The following is a 26119-nucleotide window of genomic DNA, read 5'->3' as shown; positions in this document are numbered from 1 at the left end:
TTTTTCTTTGCCAACCAAAGCTTTCTATATCCTGTCAACTTTGTGATTGCTTTGTGACGTGTGTAGTGTAACAAAGCAGCTTTCGAGTTACAAAGGTAATTTCTAATCAGGTAATGTTTAGAAAGTGAACAAAGTATTATTATCTCTACTAATACATTTACATCTCTATGTTTTAATTTCTAATCAGGTAATGTAGAAATCAAATAAATATATTTGCAAATTACACATGCATCATCAAACTTAGAGAGTGATGTAGAAATCAAATAAATATATTTGAAAATTTGTTTCAAATGTAGTTCCTTGTTCATAATAACCAAAAATCAAAATAAGAAAAGAGATTCAGCAATACAGCAAGGGAAAGAAAAAAAAAAATCAAACGAAATTGCAAATAAATTCTGAAAACCCATTTACTTTGAATGGGCCTAGTAGGCCCAGTATAGGAGTTGATGTTGTCGGCCATAGTTTTGACTGATCCATGCCGTTGATTACATACATGCCCCCACTAACTAACGCACGCTGCCTTTTGGTGAGCCGTAAAAGCTCTCATAGAATAATAACACAGAGAGAAGAGAGAAGTCGCAAAAACGAACATTAAAATCAGAAAAGAAAATATCAAAATCAATCTCGATCTCTTTGCATAAACAATGGTTTACGCATCCCGTATCATCATCACCCATACCAAGAAGGTTTATGTTCCTCTATTCTCATCTTCCATCGCTACCACCGTTTTGATTTTGATCGACTTTTCAGTCCTTTGATGATCATATGTTTATGAAACTGTAGTCTGAATTGTCGATTTTCTGCTTCCGGGTGCTGATTGAGTTTCTGGGGATTGTCCTAATCCAATTTGATTGTTCGTTTCATTTGCTCATTGCTGATTGAAAGTCATGTGGATTTGGTGAAATGTGTATGTTGTTTAAAGTTAGTAGCCTTGGTTTTATGATCGGTGATTGAGGTTATTAACTGTGAGAAAGTCTCTACCTTTACGGAAAAGTAATTTGTTAGTTGTTCAAGTAATATCCGTTTAACACCACTTGATGGTTGTGTTGACAGCTGAAACATGTTTCCACTTTACTACGGCGTGAGCATGCTGCGGCAGTCCGCGGTTTCTCCAACAGTACCCAGCCCTCACTCACTGGAAGAGAAGGTAAGTGGGTGCTCTCTTCATTGCAGTTCATTATCTTATTTGATGAATGAAATGAATGAATGCATAGAGTTATTCTCATCGTTTAAATGATCATGAAACTGATAACTGAAAATTTAATATGTTCAAGTGTATCCTTATTGCTTGCTTTAGTATTTTATGTTTTGGTCTTCAGATATGCTCAAGACTCGCCTGAATTATTCCCCGGCAGAGAGACTTTCGAAATGTAGTGCCAGAGATGTAAGCCCTTGCTCTTCACTTTCCTTTCACATCTACGTCACAAAATCATGTCTAATATAATAAGCGTAATCTTCTCTGTTCTATAGGTTCCAATGCCTAGTGGTATTTCAACAATGAGCACAAGACCAATGACAGGACCAACCTTCTTTAGAGAATATATAAGGTAGTTGCTTCTCAATCCATTTGCCAAAGGGCCTGCCTTTAACTATAAGCTTCTTTTGTTGTGTTTCAGCTCCCAGATGCGATCAGTAAGAGGATTTTCATCCAGCTCAGGTTGATAGTTCTTCATCCTCAGTTGATTTCTTACTCTTGTAGCTTCCAGCTTGCTCTTACGTACATCTTCTCTTTGAACACCGTAATAATTTGTGTATAGAAAATCATTTTACCGATTTTTATTTTCTGTCATTATGTTTCTGTTACTCTGTTACATGGTTCATTTTACCAAGAACTTCTAAAATGTTACAGATCTTCCTCCTCATCAAGAGATCGGAATGCCTTCTCTTTCCCCAACAATGACTGAGGCATGGACTTCCGACTACTAACTAACTTGTTCACTGTTAATTATTTTATCTGTATACTAAATCTTTTTTTTTTTGTCAAACATCTGTATACTAAATCTATCTTTCCAAATTCAGGGTAACATTGCCAGGTGGCTGAAGAAAGAAGGTGATAAAGTTGCTCCTGGTGAAGTGCTTTGTGAAGTTGAAACTGTAATCTTAATTTCGAATAAACCTCCTCTTCTTTGTTTTTACTATCATGCCAAGAATATAACACTAATCTCAAGCTATATATGTTAGGACAAAGCGACCGTCGAAATGGAATGCATGGAAGAGGGTTATCTCGCCAAGATAGTGAAGGAGGAAGGGGCAAAAGAAATTCAAGTTGGTGAGGTATGAGAGTTTCTGGCTTTTGATAACTGGGGGTTGAATATTATTGAATGATGCATTAGAATTGGCAACCATCTTCATCGTTATTTGTAGAATAATATATTAATCGGTCATGTGTCTTTGTCTGCGTAGGTGATTGCTATCACAGTTGAAGAAGAAGAAGATATTCAAAAGTTCAAAGATTACACTCCCTCATCTGGTACTCCTCCCGCTGCTCCTGAAGCAAAACCAGCTCCTTCCCCACCAAAGGAAGAGAAGGTCGAGAAGCCAGCCAGTGCACCTGAAGCCAAGACATCCCAGCCAAGCTCGGCTCCTTCAGAAGATCGTATTTTTGCTAGTCCTCTTGCCAAAAAGTTGGCTGAAGATAGTAATGTTAGTGTCCACCAAAAAAAATCTACTAAAGCTCCTATGGTTAATCTCCATCCTCTTAAATTATCTCCTACTTTAGGTACCTCTCTCAAGCATCAAAGGCACAGGTCCTGAAGGACGAATAGTGAAGGCTGATGTCGAAGAGTTCTTAGGTAACATATCACCTTGCCTCTTCTCGCTCTTTTACATTTTCCTTCTGGTCTTTCTTGTCTATGTTAACAGCATTTACACAATCGTTGGTCCTAATACATCTTCCTATGTTACAGCTTCACGCGGTAAAGAAACTACTGCCAAGCCTTCCAAGCCCACCGATTCAAAGGTTCCAGCTTTGGACTATGTTGATATCCCTCACACTCAAATACGAAAGGCAAATACCTATACAACCTTATTATCTTGATTGCTTCTGTTGTACTCACAAAGGATTCTAAAATCTGTTTATTGTATAATTTTGACAGGTCACAGCCTCACGTTTGGCATTCTCAAAGCAAACTATTCCTCACTACTACTTAACCGTGGATACATGTGTTGACAAACTGATGGGGTAAGTATTACATATCAGATGGTGTATTTTGGTTCTGTCAATGGATGCTAGACACAGCTATTTTTTATATATATATACGCAGCCTTAGGAGTCAACTGAATTCATTTCAAGAGGCGTCCGGCGGGAAACGGATATCAGTTAACGACCTTGTTATTAAGGTACATTTGTACTTCAGTTTCTGAAAGCATAGCTCCGTCTCTGTTCCTCCATTGTGAAATATTTTTCTTATTCAAAAATTGCAGGCTGCTGCATTGGCTCTAAGGAAAGTTCCACAGTGTAATAGTTCATGGACAGACGAATACATCCGCCAGTAAGTGTTTTTGCTGCTTCAGAGGTTCATGGAAACTTTGCAGATTATCTAATTTGTTGGTTTTAACTGTATGTGCAGATTTAGCAATGTGAACATCAACGTGGCAGTACAAACAGAAAATGGGCTTTACGTTCCTGTTGTCAAGGTACAGTTATTACACGTTTCTCTGTAGATTTCTTGAAAACTCACTTGATCAAAATTTTGATTAATACAGGACGCGGACAAGAAAGGGCTGTCCAAAATTGGAGAAGAGGTTAGATTCTTGGCTCAGAAAGCTAAAGAAAACAGCTTGAAGCCTGAAGATTATGAGGTTAGATTAGATCTCAGTCTGCTCACTAGTATTTGCTTCTCCTAAAGCAAATCAGCTTAAGTTTTTTTTTTTATTGACAGGGAGGAACATTCACAGTCTCCAACTTGGGAGGACCTTTTGGCATCAAACAGTTCTGCGCAGTCATCAATCCACCTCAAGCCGCTATTCTAGCAATCGGATCAGGTAAAGCCCTACACATACGCACAATCCATTGAAGTTTCTTCCCCTTAATTGATTGTATTGTCGTGTCTGAATCTCAAAACAGCTGAAAAGAGAGTTGTTGCTGGTAGAGGCCCTGACCAGTTTAACGTGGCTTCGTACATGTCTGTAACACTTAGCTGTGATCACCGTGTAATAGATGGTACGTATTCACCTCCTTTCCTATGCTATCACCATCATCATTTCATGGAAAAGGTCTAATAGTAAGTCATCATCCTTGTGCAGGTGCCATTGGAGCTGAATGGTTGAAAGCATTCAAGGGTTATATCGAGACCCCAGAATCTATGTTGCTCTAAAATCCACACAGAGACGATACACGCATCAAAGTTAAGCTCATATGAGTGAGTCAAGACATTAAATTTATCTGGTTCAACAGTTTCTACAAGAGTTGATCACTTTAGCCCTGGCCCCTGGGCATGCGTTTCAAAGTTGCTTCTTTGCCATTCATTACATTTGAGTTGACAGATTTTTTTGTCCCAAAATAAAAATCAGGAATCCAACAATCTTACTGTTGTTAACTTGGGAGTATGGTTTCATCATGGGTTGGCATCACAATAAAACCCCATTTATTATTTTGTTAACCATAATTAGAGGTGAGTGTTGGATCCAAAAAAAAGTGTGGGAGGAGTGTTTCTTCCTACGAATTGATACCTCAAGTTACAAATGCTGAATCTCTTTGGCACCACACGGGAGACTCTCTCTCTCTCTCTTTTAGAGAGACAATTTTTTTCTCCATCTTCCTTCTTATCAATAAAAAATCTTTCAAAAGGAATAGAGAGAATCAGAGAGCATCCTTTTCGCCGGAAGAAATCAACGGGATTTGATGAACTTTTCATCGATTCGCCGGATTCTCATCGGCTCTTGACTCCCGGCAGTCGGGCTTAGACTCTGGAAACTGGTGGCTTGGTTAGCATCATGTTTGCCGGCACCTTCTCTAGCAAATCATCGTGGCTCTCTGATGATTTTGTCTAGATAGACCAAATTTATATCTGGTTTGTTTGTCTGTTTATTTTTCCTTGTTCTTTTAGTTTAATCTCGATTCTCTGTTTTTTTTTTCGGATTTCAGTTGTGTTGTGGTTATCAATTCTGATAGCTTTATCTTTATTCCCCTTTAAATGGGTTCTTCATCTTCAAGCTTATTCCTATCTTTAAAGATGATTTGGATGTTTTAGATGGATTTTAGCTATCTCTGAAGTTTTCTTTTTCGCGATGCAACTGGATTCAAGCTTTGAATCGATGGTTCGAATATGGCTCAACCGTTCTGGAATTGGTTATCCGTTTTGCCTTGGTCCCTGTCGATTTCCGTTATCGGAAAACGGAAAATCATAGCGTCGGGTTTCAGACCGGTGGAGGAAGGTGAAGGTCCTGTACGCCGTATGTCTTTCCTTCCGTAGCAGCCCTACACGTGGACTTGATGTGGCTTGGACTTTGTCTTTTTCTCCTTTTGGGTTTAATAGTTTGGGATTTTCTTTGTGTTCTGTAAATATTTGTTTGTTTATAGCTTTTTATGGACTTTAATAAAATGAGATGCCGAAAAAATAAATCTCTTTGGCAAAAAATGCTGATACTTGATATAAGTTTAGAGTTGATTACACCATGGGCCACATTCTGAGTTTGTCTTTCACTCAGAGACACACTGCACATTAAAGACACTTTTCTTTGGCCAAAACAAAATTTCGGACACAAATGCCCTTAATGAGAGCTAGCTGCGATTGTGTTTTGTTTCCAAAAGAAAAACCGGTTCGGTTTTGTATTTGCTTCCTGTAATGCATTGATTTGTTCGGTTTATTGATTCAAGAGCCTTAGTCTCAAAATTAAAATTTGAGAATTAGGTCAGTTTGATAAGGACGTCCACAAATCTTTCTTACTTCTACTCCGTCCATTAAATTGTGGTCGGACCTGTGGATTTATTCCGTCTACAAATCTTTCTTACTTCTACTCCGTCCACAAAAACTTCTTACATCTATTATGTCCACAAAATGTTTGCATCTATTCCATCCACAAAAAGTTTTTGCATCTATTCCATCCACATACACTTTTCCAAATCTATTGCATCCACAAAATGTTCAAAATAAACCCGATGCAATCAGGTTGGTGTCGATCGTTAACATAATACAAAGCCTAAAGTAAGTATCTAGAGTTGCGTTTATTACATGGGTTGGAAGTATCAACCACAAAAAAAAACACAAAAAGCCCGGTTGTAAAACGCACATGGAGGATATAAAGTAAAAAGTTTGCAGATGAAAGCTTGAGAATTAGGTTAGTTTGATAAGGATGTCCACAAATCTTTCTTACTTCTACTTCGTCCACAAATCTATAAGTACATGGCGGATGAAAGCTAGAAGGTCTGGCTTTGAGTAAATGTTGAGGCGTCCACTAGGGTACCAGTAGGTGGTTGTTACCTGAAAATATCAGAAAAAAATAAAAATTAACTTTGGCAAATCTAAAAACAGTGAAATCATTTTTCTGGGTACGAAAAAGTGAACCAAATCCCTAAAAATAACCACGAACACAAATCAGTGTTCTATGGATTTGAATCGAGAATATAAAACCCAGACAGAGATGGTGTAGCTATTGAAGAAATCAATTAGAAGCTTATAATACTAGATCCAGACAAAAGAATGTGTAGATTAGGATGAAACAAACCTTGCATGTCTTGACCTTGAAGAACAGAAGAATGACAAAGACGGTGTGATTCGGTGATTTGGAGGAAGAACAGGAAGGAGAAAGCCTTTGTGTGGTTTGTAAGAGAAAATCTAAAGTTCTAAAGAATTGTCGCAAAAGGGGTGAGTTGAGAGAGGCTGTGAGTTTTGAATTAGAAATTAGGGTTGGGAATTGATCAAAAAAAAAGGTTGGTACAACAACTAAATTTGACCGGTTTGGCTTTTGCGTTTTCTGTTGCATAAGGGCATAGATGACATTCACTAGCTCCAAAGGTTGTCACATGTAGAAAGTGTCTTGGGATGACATTCCAAAGTGATAAAGTGTTTTATGGAGTAAAAATTTCATAAGTTTATAGAAGACAAGAAGAAGATAGTGGACTTTCTCAACCTGAACCAAATATTCATATAGTGGTTACTAAACAAAAGAAACATAAAAGAAAATTACAGCATCATTATCATCCCTTGTGTGTCTTTCTCTCTATCGTCTCTTCCTCTCCGAATCATCATCCCTTTCTCATGCAATGATTTTTATATTGTTGCATGCGAGGGTTTATGATATTGTGACATAAACCCATATCTTACATTTTTTTCATTTGCTGCTAACAGCATCATTTTTATCAATATGTACAGTATATGAATGGAATTTGATATTTGGGTTTGACTATTAAAACTTAAACGAGTATTCAACCGTTCCATCACCTTGGTTAGTATATAGGATTTTCATTATTTTACACAAACTAAGAGTTACGTGTTTGACAAAGAAAAAAAACTGCGTTCACATTCCACTGTTTTAAATTTGACGGCTATTCCACTTTTTGTTTGTAACATGGTTTGCTACGAAGTGCTGTACTTTAACAAGTTCCTCTGATCTCCAATATACCAAATCCAATCTATTACCAAATCATTCATCATGGTAACCTATCATTCCACACATATATCAATTCGAAAGTAAATAAGGCCGTTGAAAAAAAAACATACACATCCAAAGTAAAATTTGATGTTGCACAATTTGTATTCCAACCTAGGAGTCTGTTTACAAACAAGCAAGAAACAAAAATATCAAACGAGGTTTCCTTCTCTAATGTCAACATCATTGACTCCATCAAAAGAAATGTCAACTAAAATATTCCTTTAATCCCGTGATCAACAAACAAAATACTTTTAAATAAAGACTATACTTCATCAAACCAGAACTTTCTACCTCCCTTCCTAATAACACAACTTACATTTTTTGCCTTTATAATCTCGATGAAAAAAGAAGTTACATATAAAACTATACAACAAGACTAAAACACTCTTATCAGATATCTTTTTAGCTTTGAATCATGGAAGTTAACGGTGGAGAAGATCAATACGAAGAAGCATCAGAGTGGTTTGTGAAGTATTTAAATCGTCAAGGTGATTGGTTAGAAAAGACCAGAGGAAATCTAATGGTTGCAGCGACAGTTATAGCTGGTATGAGCTTTCAAGTTATGGTTAGTCCTCCTGGTGGTGTATGGCAGAGTGATATTTGTTCTTCCGGTAATCAAACCGGTGTTACCGTACCGGTTTGTACGGCAAAAGCGGGAACTTCGGTATTGGAGCACGAGAGTTCGAAACGTGGACTCTATCTTGGAATGGTTATTAGTAGTACAGTTTCGTTTTCTGCCTCCATGAGCCTCATTCTACTTGTCATCAGTGGATTACGACTCAGGTATTACAGTATTACTAGTTAGACGAATTATATACGCCACAGATCATTTATATAATATGATCACTACCAGTATATAAATTATGATAATTTGTAGATTATTTGGCCTTTTTATAAAAAATGCAACAGTGTTCCAAGTCGCAAGAAAATGATATTCAAACGTGAGTTTTTTTATTATTTTGATTTTACAAAGGATAATATTAGATTGTTGACTATGGTTTAAATATAATATAAGATTGTATTAGTCCAATAGTTGACTTAGATTAATCCAACAAATCAGTCTAATTCGTTAAATCTACTTAATTTTTTTTTGACTCATCACTATTTGATTGGACAAAAGGATTACGAGTCTATGACAAATCAATTTCAATGTTTATTTGGAAATTCCGAGAAATTGAGTGAAGTGTTTGAATTGATGATAAAAATATAATTAAGAATATATCTGATGATGTTTGTTATATAGGAACCGGATGATAATGGCGATCCTAGTGACATTTATGGTACTAGCGGTTCTTTGCATATCGGCGGCGTTTTTCTTCGCTGTCGCATTGGTTCAGTATGAAGATGATAAAATCATCTATATACTAATGTTTTATGTGGGATTCTGGATCGTGTTTCCTGTTATAATACTTGTAAGCCAACTAGTTCGGTTTTTAGGTTGGCTTATTTGTTTCGTATGTTGTTGTTGTCCACGTCGACGACGGTCCCCTCGACGGCTGTTGCCAGTGACTCCATCTCCTGTCCATTAACGCAGAAGACGAACATGTGGCTCAAACCCACATATGAAATGAGCTATGGTGTTACTAGTGCGATCACTAGAATAAAAGTCTCCCATGCATATCCACTATTATAATAAGGTTGATCACTTGATCGTATGAGGTTCGTATTGTTAAATTACTATTATATTCTTTTGATTAATAATTTTCTATGTGAATCATGAATAAAAGCATCTTGTAATAAGTCTAGTTGAATTTCAAAATAAAATAAAAAATATTTTGTTAACGAATATATTATTTTACCACTGCGCAACGTAAAAGTGTTTAGTAAATGGATATACTCGTCTTAACTCCAAGAAACAAAATGATAATTCCGGTTAAATAAGAAAGCAAACACGGATGAAAATAGGCCTGGGCATAAAATCCGGAATCCAAACCGAACCCGAACCGAAAACCCCGACCCGTTATCCGACCCAAAATGTAAAAATACCCGAACGGATCTTGTAGGATGGTACAAAAAATATCCGAACTCGAAGTGTTATTAACCGAATCCGAACGAGTAACCCAAAAAATCTGAAATTAATAGTCAATATAAATATTTTGAAATATATATAAGTATTTCAATTATTAAATTCAATATTTGTGGTAATATCATATATATAATAATAAATATTAAAATTTTAATAAATGGTTTAAGTACCAATTAGTAATAAATAAGTATTTTATAATTTGCTCATTGAAATAAAAATTCTACTCTCTATAAAGCAATATATATTGTTTACAAATAATGTTTGTTTTCATGCTTGATTTAAAATTTTATTGTTATTTTATCAATTTTATGTGTGATAGATTAATTTTTATTTAATTTAGATGTTTTTCTTTATGTTTTTGTTCAAAAATTTTGTTTTTTACTTCGGTTATATCCGAACCGAACCGATATAACCCGAATCCGTACGATATATGATTACTTTATGGTTTTTATGACGCAATACAATTTTGAATCGAATCCAAAGTGTTATTATCCGAACCCGACCCGTACTAATAAAATTTTAGTATGGGACCTATGAGCGTAAACCCGAAAACCCGAAAACCCGAAAAACCCGATCCGAACGCCAACGGATACCCGAACGCCCAAGCCTAGATGAAAATGAAAACAACTTTATGGACATTCTTTCACTATTAAGAAGGGTTTATAAAAAACGATAAGCATTCCATTACGAGAGAAGATTAATTATATCCGGAACACAAAAATATAGATTTTAATATATATTTGTAGCTGGGTCTGGGCACGCATCAGATATCTTGGGTTTTGAAAGTATTTATAATTTGCTTCGTATATTATGGATATCTAATTTTTCGATTTGTTTTGCTTCAAAAAATACGGATATCATGAAAAACATATATACAGAAAAAATAAATAGATATTTACGAATACTTACTGATGAAATATTTTGATTAATACAAATAATCTTAAAAATTTGATATAAATTTGTTTTATAAAATACTTTTCGGAGTGATATATTAAAAAATAAAAGAAATAGTAAAATTACATATTTTGTAAATTTTAAACTTAGTTAACAATTATAATAAAACAAAACTTATGAAAAAAGTTATAATTATAATTTTTTTCTTTTCTATGTAATATTTTAATATAAGCAATAATGTGAGTAGAATTTGTCAAATCATATGTTCGAATAATAATTATATAAATTTATAATCAAGATATACATGTATTTATATATTGTTGGATCGGAGCGGATATCCGCTTTCCAAAATTTTACTATTTATGATTTGATTCGATTTTAACGGATATTGATTTTAGTATTTGCTTTGTTTCAAAAGTTTATGGATAACCAAAATTTTCGGATCGAATCAAATCAAATTTTACTATAAAATGCTCAGCCCTACTTGTAGCTATGTCGTCTTATATTTACGTGATTGGATAGATCAAAAGCACGCTATCCCACTTTATAATTAAGGGAAAATAACCAACTTGTAAAAACCCTAGAGGCCTAGAGAGAAATTAGGATATAGTTTTTTACACATTTTTTTGATCAACAGTTTTTTACTGATTACATGTCAATATATATCATGAAACTGAAAAAAGAAATGGGTAAAAGTGAGTCAAAGGGAGGGAAGGATGTAGGTCTCCCTCACCCACCCCTCATCTCCTATATATATTCGACATCTATAACTCTCCATTTTCAGTTTTAGTTTTTTTTTTTAATCTAACAAAACCAAGGTGAGAAGGGGAAAAAGTATGATGATGATGCATATGAATAACTAAAATGGAAACTTATGCTCTGAAATGGAAATATCCCCAAGTCCAAAGGTCTTTCAACCTTCTTCATTAACCTTATTCACATCATGATCGTCACTTTGACCAACCCCGACAGATCTAGCTACGTGTTTAGCGCTCTATATGTTTAGATACCATTGCATCTCGCATAATATAACAACACATATTTCTTGAAATGTGTTTATTGTGATAGTTAATTGGTTACCTGCCTAATGACACTAAATACAAAAACTTGCAGAATCGCAGAATATATCTAACAATTAACTAGACCAATTCAGAAAACTAACTTCGAAAAGAGAAATCATTCAAAATTCTGTTGTTATATATATATATATATCTTTGTTCTTACAAGTTCAGTTTTACAAATCTTTTTATATTCTGTTTATAGTTCTACTAATGAGAGCAATTTCTTAGTCCAACTTTGTTTATTTTGTCATTCAGTCGAAGTATTAGAATCTTCACAAATGTTTAGAAAAAAAAACTTTTGAGAAACATGCATATATTTTAGTTTCTGCATGTGTGAACTATGTATGTGTATACTTATTGTATGTATGTGAGTATGCATAGAATGGTAGATTGTAGGTGTGTAAGACGAAAGATCTAGGGGGCTTAAAAAAAAGGAGAGAAAAGGACAGAGCATGTGAAAAGAGACAGGGAAACAAACAGAGTAGTGAACAGTCTTACTCTTTTTTTTTCTGCAACTTAATGACCCCAACCCTCTCTGAAGTATTTCTGATTCTTCACATGCCTTCCTCTCCTTTCTTATTCCTATTCTATATAATTAATGCCTGAAAAATATTTAATAAAAACGACAAAATATTTTAACACTTTGAAAAAAGAACAAAAGTACTTTCACTTCACTTGCAACCAAACAAACCTAGTCCCCTTCTTTATCCAATGGTCTCTTGACTGCTCTCTATATCTCAGCTAAATACCCCTTTCTTTCTTTCTTATTTACCATGATGATACCTTATCAAACAACACCACATATTTCTACATATATCACCATGTAAAAACTAATAAAACTTTGACAAAAAAATGAATGGTCAAATTATTAAATTTACCTTTTTCCTTTAGAGTCAGCAAAGCGTGAATATTTCATATTTAATTTTAAAAAGTTTGATTCTCTCTTTATCGAGTCAGAGATTTGTGCAGTGATACTCGTCAAATTTTTTTTCAACACATCTATCAGTTGTTTTTATCTATCTGATTTTCATCTGCCTTAGTCAGTAATATCAGGGTTCAATAAATGTAAATAATTGTTTTTAAAAGAGTTCAGTAATAAAGAGGAAATGGCACACATTTTTAGGCCATCAAGTATTGGGATACAGCTGAAATTTTAAAAGAGCATCTGTTCGAAGGAAGAAAAAAAAAGATTCCCAGAAATACAAATTTATTTATTATAACTTAAAATCAAAATAAAAAGGTTAATATTGAAGACTATTGAGAAAAATTAAGGGAGAGAAGAAAGAGTAGTCAGAGAGACAGGAGCATCAAGTGCTGCAGAAGAAGCAACAGGAACACTGGGCCTGAGTCTCTTCAGATTTGCCAGTCTTTAAAGGACCACACTCTTCTTCCCCTCCTTACATTTTTATCTATCTATTTTAACATTAACAATATTGGATATTTTAATGTTGTTTTGATTTTACACTACATGGCAAAACCCCTTAAAAGCTCTTGTCCTCATCTGACATTTTTCTTGACATCTATCTCCATTAGATTTTCTTTTATGAATGTTTTGTGATTTAACTCTTTGATTTAACTACCAACCATATAAAATCATGATTTCTTTTTATTAATATTTTTCTCCCAAAATATCTTATCTTTCTCTAATTTGTTTCATAGTAATAGAGTGTGACTAATTGTATAGTAATCTTTGTTCTATAGTTAACTACAGAAACATATTAGTATATATAAAGTGGGTATGGCCTCGTGAAAAGGTAGAGGCTAGCTAGCGTTCATGCAAATTGCATCTGAGGAATATATGTTTAGAGAGAGAGAGAGAGAGCAAAAGAGAGATAAATATCAAACAAGAGGGAAAGAGTGACAGAGAGAGTGTTGGTCTTCTTTGTCTGTCTCTGTCCTAAACTCAGGAACCCTAGATTACCTCTGAAGCTATCAAGAAAGCTCTTATTTTCTTCTTTTATCCTCTTTTGATTTTCTATATAAACCCTTTGAGGAAAGCTAGAAAATAAGAAAGATGATGAGTCTAAGTGGAAATGGTGGGAGAACAATAGAGAGGCCTCCATTTACACCAACACAATGGCAAGAACTGGAGAATCAAGCCCTAATTTACAAGTACATGGTCTCAGGAGTTCCTGTCCCACCTGAGCTCATCTTCTCCATTAGAAGAAGCTTGGACTCTTCCTTGGTCTCTAGACTCCTCCCTCACCAATCCAGTAAGCCCTAAACTTATTTTTTTAATTTTCTATTTTGTTTAAATTTCTTGGCTTCTTTTTATTTGGCATAAAGTTTTAATCTTTTGTTGATTCTCATGCCTCTAGAAGTTTGCAGCTTTTGTGTGTTTGAGTGTTTGTCTTAACTTTTTCTCATATGACCACTTTCACAAACTCAGTGTTAACATTCTTCTAGTGATTATGGATAATTTAATTAAGGTCTTAAACTAGGGTTTTACATGAAACATCATGATTAATATAAGGGTATTGGTTCATTGGCAGTTGGGTGGGGATGCTATCAGATGGGGTTTGGTAGAAAACCAGATCCAGAACCAGGAAGGTGCAGAAGAACAGATGGTAAGAAATGGAGATGCTCAAGAGAAGCATACCCTGATTCAAAGTACTGTGAAAAACACATGCACAGAGGAAGGAACCGTGCCAGAAAATCTATTGATCAGAATCAGACAACTGCTCCTCTAACTTCACCATCTCTCTCTTTCCCCAACAACAACAACCCAAGCCCTACCTTGTCCTCTTCCTCCTCTACTTATTCAGCTTCTTCTTCATCTCCTTCCATTGATGCTTACAGTAATATCAATAGGCTTGGTGTTGGTAGTAGTAACAGTAGAGGTTACTTCAACAACCATTCCCTTGAGTATCCTTATCCTTTGTCCTCACCTAAACAGCAACAACAACAACAGACTCTTCATCATGCTTCTGCTTTGTCTCTTCACCAAAACACATCTACTGCTTCTCAGTTCAATGCCTTAGCTTCTGCAACCGACCATAAAGACTTCAGGTTATGTGTCTCATTATTTCATTTCCCTTGTTTTATGTTTACTATTTTGTTAATTCTTGAAAATAACTTTTTGTACTAATTATGATTTCAGATATTTTCAAGGGATTGGGGAGAGAGTTGGAGTTGGAGCTGGGGAGAGAACTTTTTTTCCAGAAGCTTCTAGAAGCTTTCAAGATTCTCCATACCATCACCAACAACCGTTAGCAACAGTAATGAGTGACCCGTACCACTCTGGTACTGATCATAAGGTTGATCATCATCCTCACACATACTCATCCGTATCATCATCATCTCAGCATGATCAAGATCATCATCGACAACAACAGCAGCAATGTTTTGTTATGGGCGCTGACATGTTCAACAAACCCACAAGAACTGGCTTCGCAAACACATCGAGGCAAGATCATCAAGAAGAGGAGGAGAAAGATTCATCAGAAACAAAGAAGTCTCTACATCATTTCTTTGGTGAGGACTGGGCGCAGAACAAAAACAATTCAGATTCTTGGCTTGACCTTTCTTCCCATTCAAGACTCGACACTGGTAATCTATAACCTAATTCTATGCTAATAGCTGGATAGATAATAACAGTTCCAATGTACTGACAGTTTTTTAAATTTAATTTCGCTCAGGTAGTTGATTGAGACCATGTAGCATCAATGATGGGTCTCTCTGCACCAACACACACACACAACACACAAGTTTGAAATGTTGAAGGGTCACACTTCACATCTATTTCTGTGAAACATTGAGAGACAAAGGCACTGTTTGCAGAAACCTACTATGTATCTCCATGTGTGTGTTGGGTCCAACAAGACAAGTGATCCGACATTTATATATATATATATATATATATATATTATCTCTGTGTGTTTTTCTGTCTTTGCTTTTTTTTTCTCTAGCTTCTGTTTTCTTTCAAGCTATCTTTCTTTATCTCTCACTCTAATGTAGCTGACAGAAACACAAAAGTGAACATGACTTTTGTGAGGGGTTATATTTGATTTGTTTCTTAGGATGCAAGCATATTTAGTTTTTTTTTTATAACATCATTGCAAAGGCCAGTCAAACCAAACATCATTAGACCTACGAATAACTAGATTTTGTCGTTTATTGAAAAACCAACAATCATGTACAACTTTGGGTTTACTTACTTGCATGCATGTGCTTCTTTAGCATAAAGAGGGATGGAGAGTAAAAAAGGCCAACATCATGCATGACTCTTGATCCGTTAAGTATATAAAAGCTTTGACGTGGGTATGATTACTTGGAATCATTACCAACACTAATTATATTTTATTCCAATATATTTTGATATTACTGACTGATATATGTACGATGAGAATTTAAAAAGGCATGTTGACAACGAAGATTCCGTGAGTGGGGAATCAAAACCAGCACATCTTTGGTCGGTCATGCCTAGCAAAAACGCGTCTTAAAACACTTTCATAGTTAAGGAACAAGATCAATACCATAATCAACCATGTGACCTCCTAACCCGAGTGTGGACAAAACTTTTAGAACACCAGAAATTTCTCAAACCAAAGCCCGGTTACCTAGCTTTATGGAGATCTCAACATTGCGTAAGAAGATGCAGAAGCAGAGATCTGCTAGATAAGCGTGAGTTTTATAGATAAACACACAAAAGATTCTGACATTCTCTGATTCCAAGAGCTATCAGTTACAGTCTAATCGGGTTCTAAAAATGGTCAAAATCAAACCCAAGAGAAGTGACAAAGAATCTGTTTTGTGTCCAAGTAAAGCAAAACGTGATCTTCCTATACTCTGCCTTGATCCTCACTATAAACGCTTAGAGAATGTAACAAGAAGAACATTTCAAAGGACAAAGACATATAGCGAATCACAAAAAGATAATAGTCAGTTTTGGAACCATCTCACAGAATCATCGCCTTAAAAACAAAATTATACATGACCATAATCTCTTTTCCATCGACCTCTCTGTTTTGACTCTGGTTAGCATATCTCGTTAGGGGAATGTAAATGAAAAAAAAAAAAAAAAACTACACAAAACCAAGAAAATTCAGAGAGAATAGAAAGAAAAAGAATGACAAATCAAGAATGTGGGCATCATTTACAGAGGAAGATGTTCATGATCCAAGAAAGTATCGTCGTTGATCGTCTCAAAAAGGGTGTGTGTTTTTCCAGGCAATGAATGAAAATTCAATTAAATATATATATATTCTCCCCCAAATCAATAAGTATGAGTCATCCTCAAAAGCTGATTTCTCTTGAAAACCAACAAGGCAACGACGCAAATCTGCAGCAATGCTGCGATCCCAGCGAACACCAGACCCACGATCTTCCCGGTGTTTAACCCGCTGCTTTTCTCCGACTGCTTGAAGGTCCGTACAGGCGGAGGAGGTGGCGGCCGTAACCTCCGTGGTTTGTTTCTATGAGACTGCGGGGGAGAAGCTAGCTCATTCGGAGGAGGAGGCGGCGGAGAATTAGGAGGAGGCGGAGGAGGTGATGGCGATGGTGGAGGCGGCGGAGGAGGAGGTGATGGAGAGGGTGGAGGCGGAGGAGACATAATGCCAACGGTGGATTGAGGCGGAGGAGGGGTATTGAACTGAGGAGGAGATTGGGACTCCCAAAATGAAGGCGGAGGAGAGGATTGAGATTGGCGTCGATCTTGATCTTGATCTTGATCTTGCTGTTGCGATTGAGCAAGGAGGAAGGCATGGAAGCTGAGAATCATGGCCACGAGTAAAACGATATTCAAAAACCCCATTTATCACCCCACCACCAGATCAAAAAAAAAAAAAAAAAAAAAAAGAGAAGTTCTTCTTCCTTTGGCCTCTCTCAGCGCATGGTGGAATTCGCTTCGTCCGATCTGGTCAACACGGAAGGGATACGCCGATTTGGTGTTTCTGGAGAAAAGAGAGAAGGAAGGAAGGTCTATTGAAGAACAATTGACCATACAACGAAAACTTTGGTAACTTTTTCCCGGGAAAATGCAGAGAGAGAGAGAAGTAACGGCTTAGGGCTAAATCTGGGGAAGTGAGAGAAGAGAGAGATTTGGGGGAAAATTGTGAAAATAATAGATTTCGATTTTTACAAGCTGTGATACAGATCATAATCCCTCCAACGTAACCTTCTTATTAGTTTTCTTTTTCGGTTAAGAGACCGGTTCCGTTCGCGAGTACGCCTTTCGGGGTCCCAATCGGATTTCGGTTTTGTCCAATCGAATCTCGATTTTTTGGGTTTATCAAAATCAGCCTCATTCAGGTTATATAAAAATTCGGTTCGGGGTTAGTAAATCTTCAAAAAACCGGTACAACTCATTATATTTTCGGATTCGGGTCTCAATCCGTTCTTCGGTTTAAAATTACTTGATTTATACTTATTTTGTAATCAAAACATAACTAAAATTAATTCAAAAATAAGAAAAAAAACATCAAACGTGATCATTCAAAATCAAACGAAAGGTAAACATAGTTATTGATAAAAAGAAAACCAAATAAACGAGAGCATAAAACGAAAACCAAGTTCTCATGAAATAAAAAACATTATTCAATGAAAACAAAACCAAAATCTAAAAACTTCAAACTTCAACCGCCACCTTCAACCATCAATCTTCATGTAATAGATAATTATTTTAGATGTTCAATAATATCTTAATGTATCTTAGATACATATTAGGAATTAAGATCATGTTTCGTACAAGTTCTTTTCGGAATTTTTAAAATCTTTCAGATATCCATTTATGTTCGGATTCGGTTCGAATAATACCCATAACCCAAAATACCATAGAACAAGATCCGTTCAGTATTTACGTTGGGTTTGGATCGGTTCAGATTCATTTTTCTCGAATCGGATTCTGTTCGGGTTTTCGGGTTCGTTTATTTGCCCAGCCCTACCAGCGAGTAACGTATGATAGAGAAACCGCCCCTTAAAATCGTTGCATTTTGTAATGTATATATTCTGAAGTGAAAAATAAAAGATGAAAAAGCCATTTCCTATGAATGTACAAACAAGTTTCCAACTACACTTTCGATTATCCTAGCAAACAAAGTAGCACAGCAGCATCATCTTTTGCGGATCCCATCATTGGACATGATGCCCAACTTCTTAGCTCTGATGATGCATGTGAAGCACATCCTCGTTTTTTATCCCCATGCCATGGAACAAGCATAATTCACCACCAGTTTCCCATCTATCCCAAAGTTCTGCAATTTTTTTTTACAAACAATCTTTAAGCTTATAACGTCTTCTTCCAGGAAAAAAAAAAGCAGAGCAAAGAGAAGAAGGTAAAGATTAAAAACAAGCCAGGGCTAAAGCCAAAAGAGATGGAAAGATGTAGAACTAATTTCCGAAGCATAGTGCAGGAGAGAAAAGCCCAGTGGAAGAAGTAGATGGAAAAAATACTTACATTGTATAGATCAATCACTGATTCATCAGGGTTCGGCGAGAAAGCACTGTTTACATACACAAACTTACAAACAACGAAGAAAAGATATCATCAGTACAGTGTTTCAAAAGAGAACAACACACAAAGAGATGGATTTGATTAAAAATGATCACCAATGAGTCAGAGTGAAGCTGCCTTCCTAGAAAGTCAATCACTTTAGCAAACTTATCCGTCCCTGAAATCTGAAGACAACACAAAGCAGACCACCACCACACATGTAAACTCTCCAAACATATCAAAGAAACATTCTCAACAAGATAAAGATATATCAAAACTAATTACATATCTATGAATGCATCTTAGATATGATCCGGATCCGATTAAATAACAAAAGAAGCCAATGAAGAAACGAACTTCCATAGTCAAAACACTCACATATATCATAGATTCAACTCATTATCTCAGTACCAGATCCTTAACACAAATGATCCAACCCAAGATTTACAATGTTGTATGTCACTAGTGGAAGGTTTGAATAAACACAATAAGAACCCTAATCTCAAGTCACAACTCAAATCAAAAGTTGATAATTCCCTAAGGAAAGAATGTGACCTTGAACTTATTTTGTTTCAGTATTGGAGCACCTCCTGTAGCTCTTAGATGAACAACAACTGTGACCAAAAACAAAAACAAAACAGATATGATCAAATAACAATGGGTTCAACATCTTCGTATACGACGAATCAATTACTCACTTTTCCGAACGGAGCTCGGCGACTCCGTCGTCGCCATTGACGAGAGATGGAGAGAAAATATTAGAACGACGACGAGGACGACATTACTTGCCTTTACGAAATTAAAGCAGATCAAGTTGGGCTTAAACTTGTTTAGATATTTAGGCCCATCTTAGTTTTAAGCCCATTATATATCTTACCTGCTGGCTAGCTAACAAACAATTTGTTAGATATTCACATGGTGAGGGAGACTAGACACATATAGAAAACAAGACGATGACATTGACCGGTTTGAGATGGATCAATCGTTATCCTTATAAAGTAATATTGTCGATCACATTATGAGTATAATTTATAGGGATAAATAGAAAGAAGACAAGGTTTATGCATCATGTCTGCCTGGGCACACTACTGGAAGTTAATGATTTGGTGGAGTTAGGTTGGTTAATGACAAATCCACAGGCAATTAATGGTGTTATCTTGATATTTCCTACAGTCATTTTCTTGGTCTCCTTCCATGTGATTCTGTTCTTCGTCATTAACTTGGTGCAGTTGGGATAAGAGAATCACATATTAATACCTGACTACGTATACATGTCTCTAGCCAGAAGTACACACTAAATCTAATTCTAAGTATCAAACGCGACACCCATAGGTCATAACAATGACTTTTGGAAGATAGATAACAAAAAATATGTAAATAAAAACTGGTCTATGACTCTATGGTAGGTACGGAGAGTTGTAAATGACTTTATCATTTCTATTTTCCCTCTTAAATAACTCAAGCTTTACATGCTGACTATTGTAATTTTGTTTCATACAATATGCACTCTCTGCAACACTTCCATTTGAAGATGTAAATCGGAGCTCGTAGATGTTAATAATCTTCTATGACTAACTAGACGACAAAGTCACTTATACTAGATGCATTAGTCTTTAATACATGAGACATGCAAAGTGGTAAAGACCATGTGGATGCAAGCAGTAGCGGCCCTGGACAGAAGCCATGGAAGCATAAGCTTCCGGCCCTATGAAAATATATGAATTTTTCGGCCAGGGTTTTTCTAAAATTTTGTGTAACTTAATTGGCTAACAGGCCCTCAAAATTTTTTGTGCTCCCGATCTATGTTGTTTTGGACTTTCTCAGGGCCGGTCTGGATGCAAGATGTTATAGCTGGAAAATGATAAACTCGAGGGTTTATGTCTTGACATAGTTGTTGAAGTAGTTGTTGATGCAGTGTGTGTCAGAGGAGGCATGCGGAGTGGTGGAGACCATGTGGATGCAAGATGTTGAGCTGGCGTGGGATAAATTTGAAGAGCAAGTTTATACTGTGGAGAAAATGCAACAGATAAACTTGGGGAACAAGTTTATTCCTTGAATAATAAGGACAATTCCAAAAAAAAAAGGTGTACTTATTTCTATGGAAAATTGTCCATATCTATATTTCTTGGATAAAGGATTTTGGGAACGTGGAGACCACTATAAAATAGCTATGGAGGCTTGTGCATTCCATAAGACACTGGGTTATTATTATAGAGGAAGGATGAAAATTCATTAAGAGTATTCTTGGGTCGTGATGAAGCAGACGTTGAAGCATACGACGATGGATATACAAATTTGGGTAGATTATGAATCTTTCAGTACCAGTTGTTAGGGTGTTAACAAGTTGTGTGTTGGACCGAGATTTGGTACAAATCTCTTCCATTAATAGTGGGCGTTGATTACTATTCTAGATAGGGTCAAATATGTTAGTTGTCGACCTCTTAGAATCTCGACCTCATTCAACGTGAGAATAAGTCAAAGCTGAAGATGAGGAGCACGTGTAGCAACAAAATAATATGAAGAGAAAGTCCTATAAAAGTTATCTTCACAAGGATCCCACTTTTGGAGCTCACGAGGGCTCACGACCATGAATACAATTGTTCACGATCTTCCTATTTAATTAAAGAGGAATATGGCTTATTGGGGGATAGAGCGTCAACCACCTGAAACCATATCATTCTTTACCACCATCCCGATGACGTCTATGTAATGATCACGACATCGAATTCTCTCCACTACAACAAACAAGACACGAGTCCTTGTTCACCGATATTGAACCCTAAGTTCTTAAAGACTTCCCAACCAAACTCAAACGACCTCTCGCCCAAGATGGTAAGAGATAAACCAACGTCTCTCTCGAGGACCGAAGAAGCCGATGTCACGCTCGAGACCAGTGAAACCGACATCTCTTTCGAGATGATGGTAATGGAACTACGTTTAGACTTGATCCCTTGACGGGTACCTAGGCAGCTCGATCCCGAGTTCAGTCACGGTCCTTCCTTCTCCCGATATCTCTATGATATTCGACCTACGAATATAGTCCATTTTCGACGACTCAGGCCTGATTATATCGTTGTGTTCTGAGGATATCGTTGCACACGTTATTTTTTTCCTAGTTTTTACAATAAAACACTATCAAATACTTAGTATAGATTTTAGGATCTACACTGTGTAAAGCTGATTAAGCAAGTCTTGTAATAGATTTTTTAGACGATTTCTAATAAAACATAAATGTTTGCTTGTATCTATTTTGTCTCTTGATTTATCTTCCGCGTTACTTAATTGTGGTTGCATTTTTGCACTAACACCATCGAAACAAGAAACCGCTTATTTTTCCGTGTCCTGACTCTGAGTTTATTTGGATTAACCTCACAAGAAACTTGCTAAATCACAATTATTCGAATGACTGGAGCCAGAATCTACAGCGGACTCTATTTGGATGGCACACGAGGGTTCTTGGTTCACACGGTTTTTAATCTGCAGTATAAATAACGTGGCGAGAGAGAAATAGCAGACAGCATGGACAACCATCTCACGAGCCGACCCTCATGATTGCTTATGTTGACAAGCACATACGCAACTGCATTGATTCAGTAAGGGGCATAGTTGAAGCAAAATACTCTCAGGCAAATGAGTATATGGTTCGCTTCTTGCTAAATGGAGTTTACAGACGAAGTTTTAGTTTCCAAGTAGACCTTTCTTTTCATCCAAATAAAGTCACACAAGTTGTAAAAAACAATTTTTGATCTCAACAAATTTAACATTCATTTATAAAGATTTTATGTCTCATACAAAACAGAAAATAACCTCGAATATTCATGATATATAGTCTAATGGCTGAAAACTAACCCGGTTCATATTTTTGTTGGGGCATGTGCAAAAGTAAAAAAAAAAACTCCATATATAACTATTTTTTCTAAATAAATCACGTAAATACCTTGATATCACGATCAACGTATGAGTTGAGTTAGAGCATCTCCAACCCCACTCTATTTTCTACACCAAACTCTATTATAGAGTAAAATCTTCTCCAACCTCACTCTATATCCCACTCTAAAATAGTGTAATTTTATTTTTTACTCTATATTTGGAGTAACTCTATTTCTTACTCTATTATAGAGTAAAATCTTCTCCAACCTCACTCTATATCCCACTCTAAAATAGTGTAATTTTATTTTTTACTCTATATTTGGAGTAACTCTATTTCTTACTCTATTATAGAGTAAAATCTTCTCCAACCTCACTCTATATCCCACTCTAAAATAGTGTAATTTTATTTTTTACTCTATATTTGGAGTAACTCTATTTCTTACTCTATTATAGAGTGAAACTTTTTTATTTATAGTTTAGTCCTTTTATTTTTAATCTTTTTATTTTGTAACTATTTGTGTAATTTAATTATGCAAACATCACATAATTCTTTTCAACACAATATACAAACGTTTGAAACTTATTGTTATTAGCCAAAGAAAACAAGCATTAAAATTAAAAATAATTTTATAAAATTAGCCAAAGAAAACAAATATTGAAATTAGAAATAAGCAACATAACATAAAATTAAAATCATAGATAATTGTGATTTAATGTTCTGGTAAATTACCTCCAAATCCACAAAGATTGTTAAAGTATTGTCTAAATGAGGTAGATGAAGGAGTAACTTCTTGTTCATGTTGTTGACCACGTTTTTTTTAATAAAATTCGTGTTCGTTCCTCTTGAAAATATGCACGAAGTTCTGGATCTTGCACTGAATTCAAGTCACAAAATAAATATTTGTTTTCTTCCTTCAGTTCATTCAAAGCATAATTCTTCTTTTGAATTTTCAAGTGATATTTTCGTTGTGCTCTTGTTTTCTTTAGTTGTTCCAAAAATTCAGTATTTTTTTCTTTTAAGGTATTGATAACCAATGTTGTTTGATCACCAAGTTATAGATTTTTCAACGATTACTTTACGGAGACGCCGGTGTACAATGATGTTATGTTTCGTAGGAGATATCGTATGTCGCGTCCTCTATTCATTCGTGTAATCGAAGCCGTTGAAAGTTATGACAACTACTTCACACAAAATATGGATGCATGCAGGGTTGGATTATCGTCTCTGCAAAAAGTAACGGACACATTTCAGATGTTAGCATATGGTCTTCCTGCTCATTTGGTCGATTTAGAAAAATCTAAAATAAAGAAGCTCATTTTACGGTCGAAATTCGTTAATTGATCATTTGTGAGAAAAATATACTATTGGTGATGTTTAAGTTAAATGTGTTATGTTTTAATATAATGTAATGTAATTTTTAAGATAATAAATTTTTGATATAAATATATAATTTATAAAAACTTTGTGAAAAATAAAATATAAATGATCAATTTGTAAATTTTATAAATGTATTAGTCATAAAATAAAAAAATATATTTAAGAATATTCTTTTTTAGAATTAAATATAGAGTAAACTATCGAAGAAAAACTCTGTTCTATTTTAGAGTTACTCTATTTTAGAGTTAAAACTACTCTAAAATAGAGTAAACCGTTGGAGATGGTCTTATCTGTATCTCCTCTCAATCCTAGTTTGTATCTGCAACTTTTGGAAAACATTAGGGTCATTGAGCAACAAGAAAAAGTTAAGAATTATACCCTTTAACGTGACATGAAGATGAACGTCATAAAAGATGAACGCAAGAAAGAGCTACACGTCCCCCATTTCATGGATGTTCAGACAAAAAGATACAACCACAACATTAATCTTCTTGGAAACAAACAAAAGCACTCTTGTTTGTTAGTATGTTTTGGGGTCTAGCTTCCAACATTCTCTTCTTTTGCTTTCCCTCTAGTGTTTTTACCAATAAATACAACTCCTTCAAAAACAAACTAGATCAATTAAACAAACCCACATGAGAAATCAGATGTGTATCAATTGTCTACAGCTTAATTTCTAAATTCGCATATGAGAAAAAGTAAGGACAAATTACAATTGTTAAATGTTACATTTTACAAGATATAATTGATTTTATATAATTATCTAAACAGTGTATATATTTTATTGATGTTTTGTTGGTATCGTATTTTTCAAAAGAGCACAGTGTTTGCCATCTTTTTGCTATTCCATTGTCGTCCACATCTGATGTGGATTGATTGGTAGATATTTTCTCTTATAGAGCACAGTATAAGAGGGTTAGCACGTGCGCGCACGTGAGAGTGTGAGAGTTACGACACTTTGAAGCGACCACCCGTCACGTGCTGGCTAAATTTATATCCACTCGTTTCCGATCCAAACCTGTCTTTTTCATTGGTCCATCGCTCTTGTTTTTTTTTTTTTTTTCCCAAATTGAATTAAATTAAAAAGACAAGAGCCCATTAGTCTTACAAAGGGTTCGAAGGTGAAGAACCCTAAAATAGGGAATGGAGGAGACTAGATCTGGTCAAGGCACGAAAAATGGAGAAGACTAGATCTGGTCAAGGTACGGAAAATGGAGAAGACTAGTCAAGATGTCCAAGTTCATCCGAACCAGATGGATACACGGGGTAAAGATAAGGACGCTTGCGGGATTGTCTGGATGGTCCGCCGGATGAGAATGCATGTCCGTCTTCGGTTTCTTCACCACCCAAGTTAAGTCTGGCATGATCCAAGTCAAGTCTGGCATGATCCTAGTTAAGTCTGGCATGATCCACGTCAAGTCTGGCATGATCTTTCTCAAGTCTGGCATGATCCAAGTCAAGTCTGGTACGGTGAAAAACATGAACCTCGGTTGAAATGTTCAGAACGTCCTGAACTCCATGCTAAGCTGGTTCCATGTAATGATCTGTGGACTGCGGCACATCATTCCCTTCCTCTTCAAAAAGATTTGTCCTCAAATCTGAAACATTAAAAGAAAAAGGATTATAAGCAAAAGAACCATAATCAGAACGTTGCTCACCTTGAGTTCGGTCCAGTTTGTGAATGGAAGAAGATCCTTCTTTATGAACACAGTTTTGCTCTCCACCCGACCCTTCCTTCGGCTCATCTGCATAGTCATCGAAAATTGGTAAAGGGTCTTCTTTTTCTGGCTCGGTTTCAATTTTCTCCAAAGTCACCAACGTTTCTGTTTTTGGCACTTGTTGGCATAATGACCGACCATATGGCATTT

At 35.7% G+C, this 26119-nt stretch overlaps 5 protein-coding genes across 5 annotated transcripts; 3 read left to right on the top strand and 2 right to left on the bottom strand.

The window, feature by feature from the left end:
* The first annotated feature begins 502 nt into the window (after positions 1-502).
* LOC106343245 (dihydrolipoyllysine-residue acetyltransferase component 2 of pyruvate dehydrogenase complex, mitochondrial) lies at positions 503-4592 on the top strand. The gene is made up of 19 exons (XM_013782408.1): positions 503-686; positions 1054-1147; positions 1320-1384; positions 1471-1547; positions 1617-1657; positions 1850-1905; positions 2020-2094; positions 2182-2274; positions 2404-2643; positions 2720-2792; positions 2907-3007; positions 3096-3181; positions 3264-3339; positions 3424-3491; positions 3570-3636; positions 3706-3801; positions 3882-3984; positions 4067-4162; positions 4246-4592. The coding sequence occupies exons 1-19, from the start codon at positions 645-647 to the stop codon at positions 4314-4316; spliced, it is 1620 nt and encodes a 539-aa protein (XP_013637862.1). The 5' UTR covers positions 503-644; the 3' UTR covers positions 4317-4592.
* A 3313-nt stretch (positions 4593-7905) lies between these two features.
* LOC106293988 lies at positions 7906-9379 on the top strand. The gene is made up of 2 exons (XM_013729613.1): positions 7906-8376; positions 8837-9379. Exons 1-2 carry the CDS (start codon positions 8009-8011, stop codon positions 9120-9122), a joined length of 654 nt encoding a protein of 217 aa, XP_013585067.1. The 5' UTR covers positions 7906-8008; the 3' UTR covers positions 9123-9379.
* Positions 9380-13327: 3948 nt separating this feature from the next.
* Positions 13328-15603, top strand: LOC106293092 (growth-regulating factor 5-like). The gene is made up of 4 exons (XM_013728762.1): positions 13328-13787; positions 14067-14583; positions 14675-15123; positions 15213-15603. Exons 1-4 carry the CDS (start codon positions 13589-13591, stop codon positions 15218-15220), a joined length of 1173 nt encoding a protein of 390 aa, XP_013584216.1. The 5' UTR covers positions 13328-13588; the 3' UTR covers positions 15221-15603.
* Positions 15604-16482: 879 nt separating this feature from the next.
* LOC106293539 (pollen-specific leucine-rich repeat extensin-like protein 4) lies at positions 16483-17640 on the bottom strand. The gene is made up of 2 exons (XM_013729221.1): positions 17089-17640; positions 16483-17022 (listed from the first exon to the last, which is right to left on the bottom strand). Exons 1-2 carry the CDS (start codon positions 17324-17326, stop codon positions 16790-16792), a joined length of 471 nt encoding a protein of 156 aa, XP_013584675.1. The 5' UTR covers positions 17327-17640; the 3' UTR covers positions 16483-16789.
* Positions 17641-18469: 829 nt separating this feature from the next.
* On the bottom strand, positions 18470-19774 carry LOC106293485 (ubiquitin-like protein ATG12A). Its single transcript, XM_013729162.1, has 5 exons — positions 19702-19774; positions 19559-19617; positions 19120-19188; positions 18968-19030; positions 18470-18764 (listed from the first exon to the last, which is right to left on the bottom strand). Exons 1-5 carry the CDS (start codon positions 19736-19738, stop codon positions 18705-18707), a joined length of 288 nt encoding a protein of 95 aa, XP_013584616.1. The 5' UTR covers positions 19739-19774; the 3' UTR covers positions 18470-18704.
* Between the last annotated feature and the right edge of the window lie 6345 nt (positions 19775-26119).

This window comes from Brassica oleracea, chromosome C5 (genome assembly GCF_000695525.1).
Source record: "Brassica oleracea var. oleracea cultivar TO1000 chromosome C5, BOL, whole genome shotgun sequence".
NCBI lineage: Eukaryota > Viridiplantae > Streptophyta > Magnoliopsida > Brassicales > Brassicaceae > Brassica > Brassica oleracea.
Note: the sequence above shows the minus strand (reverse complement) of the source record. Positions and strands in the feature narration are given on the sequence as shown.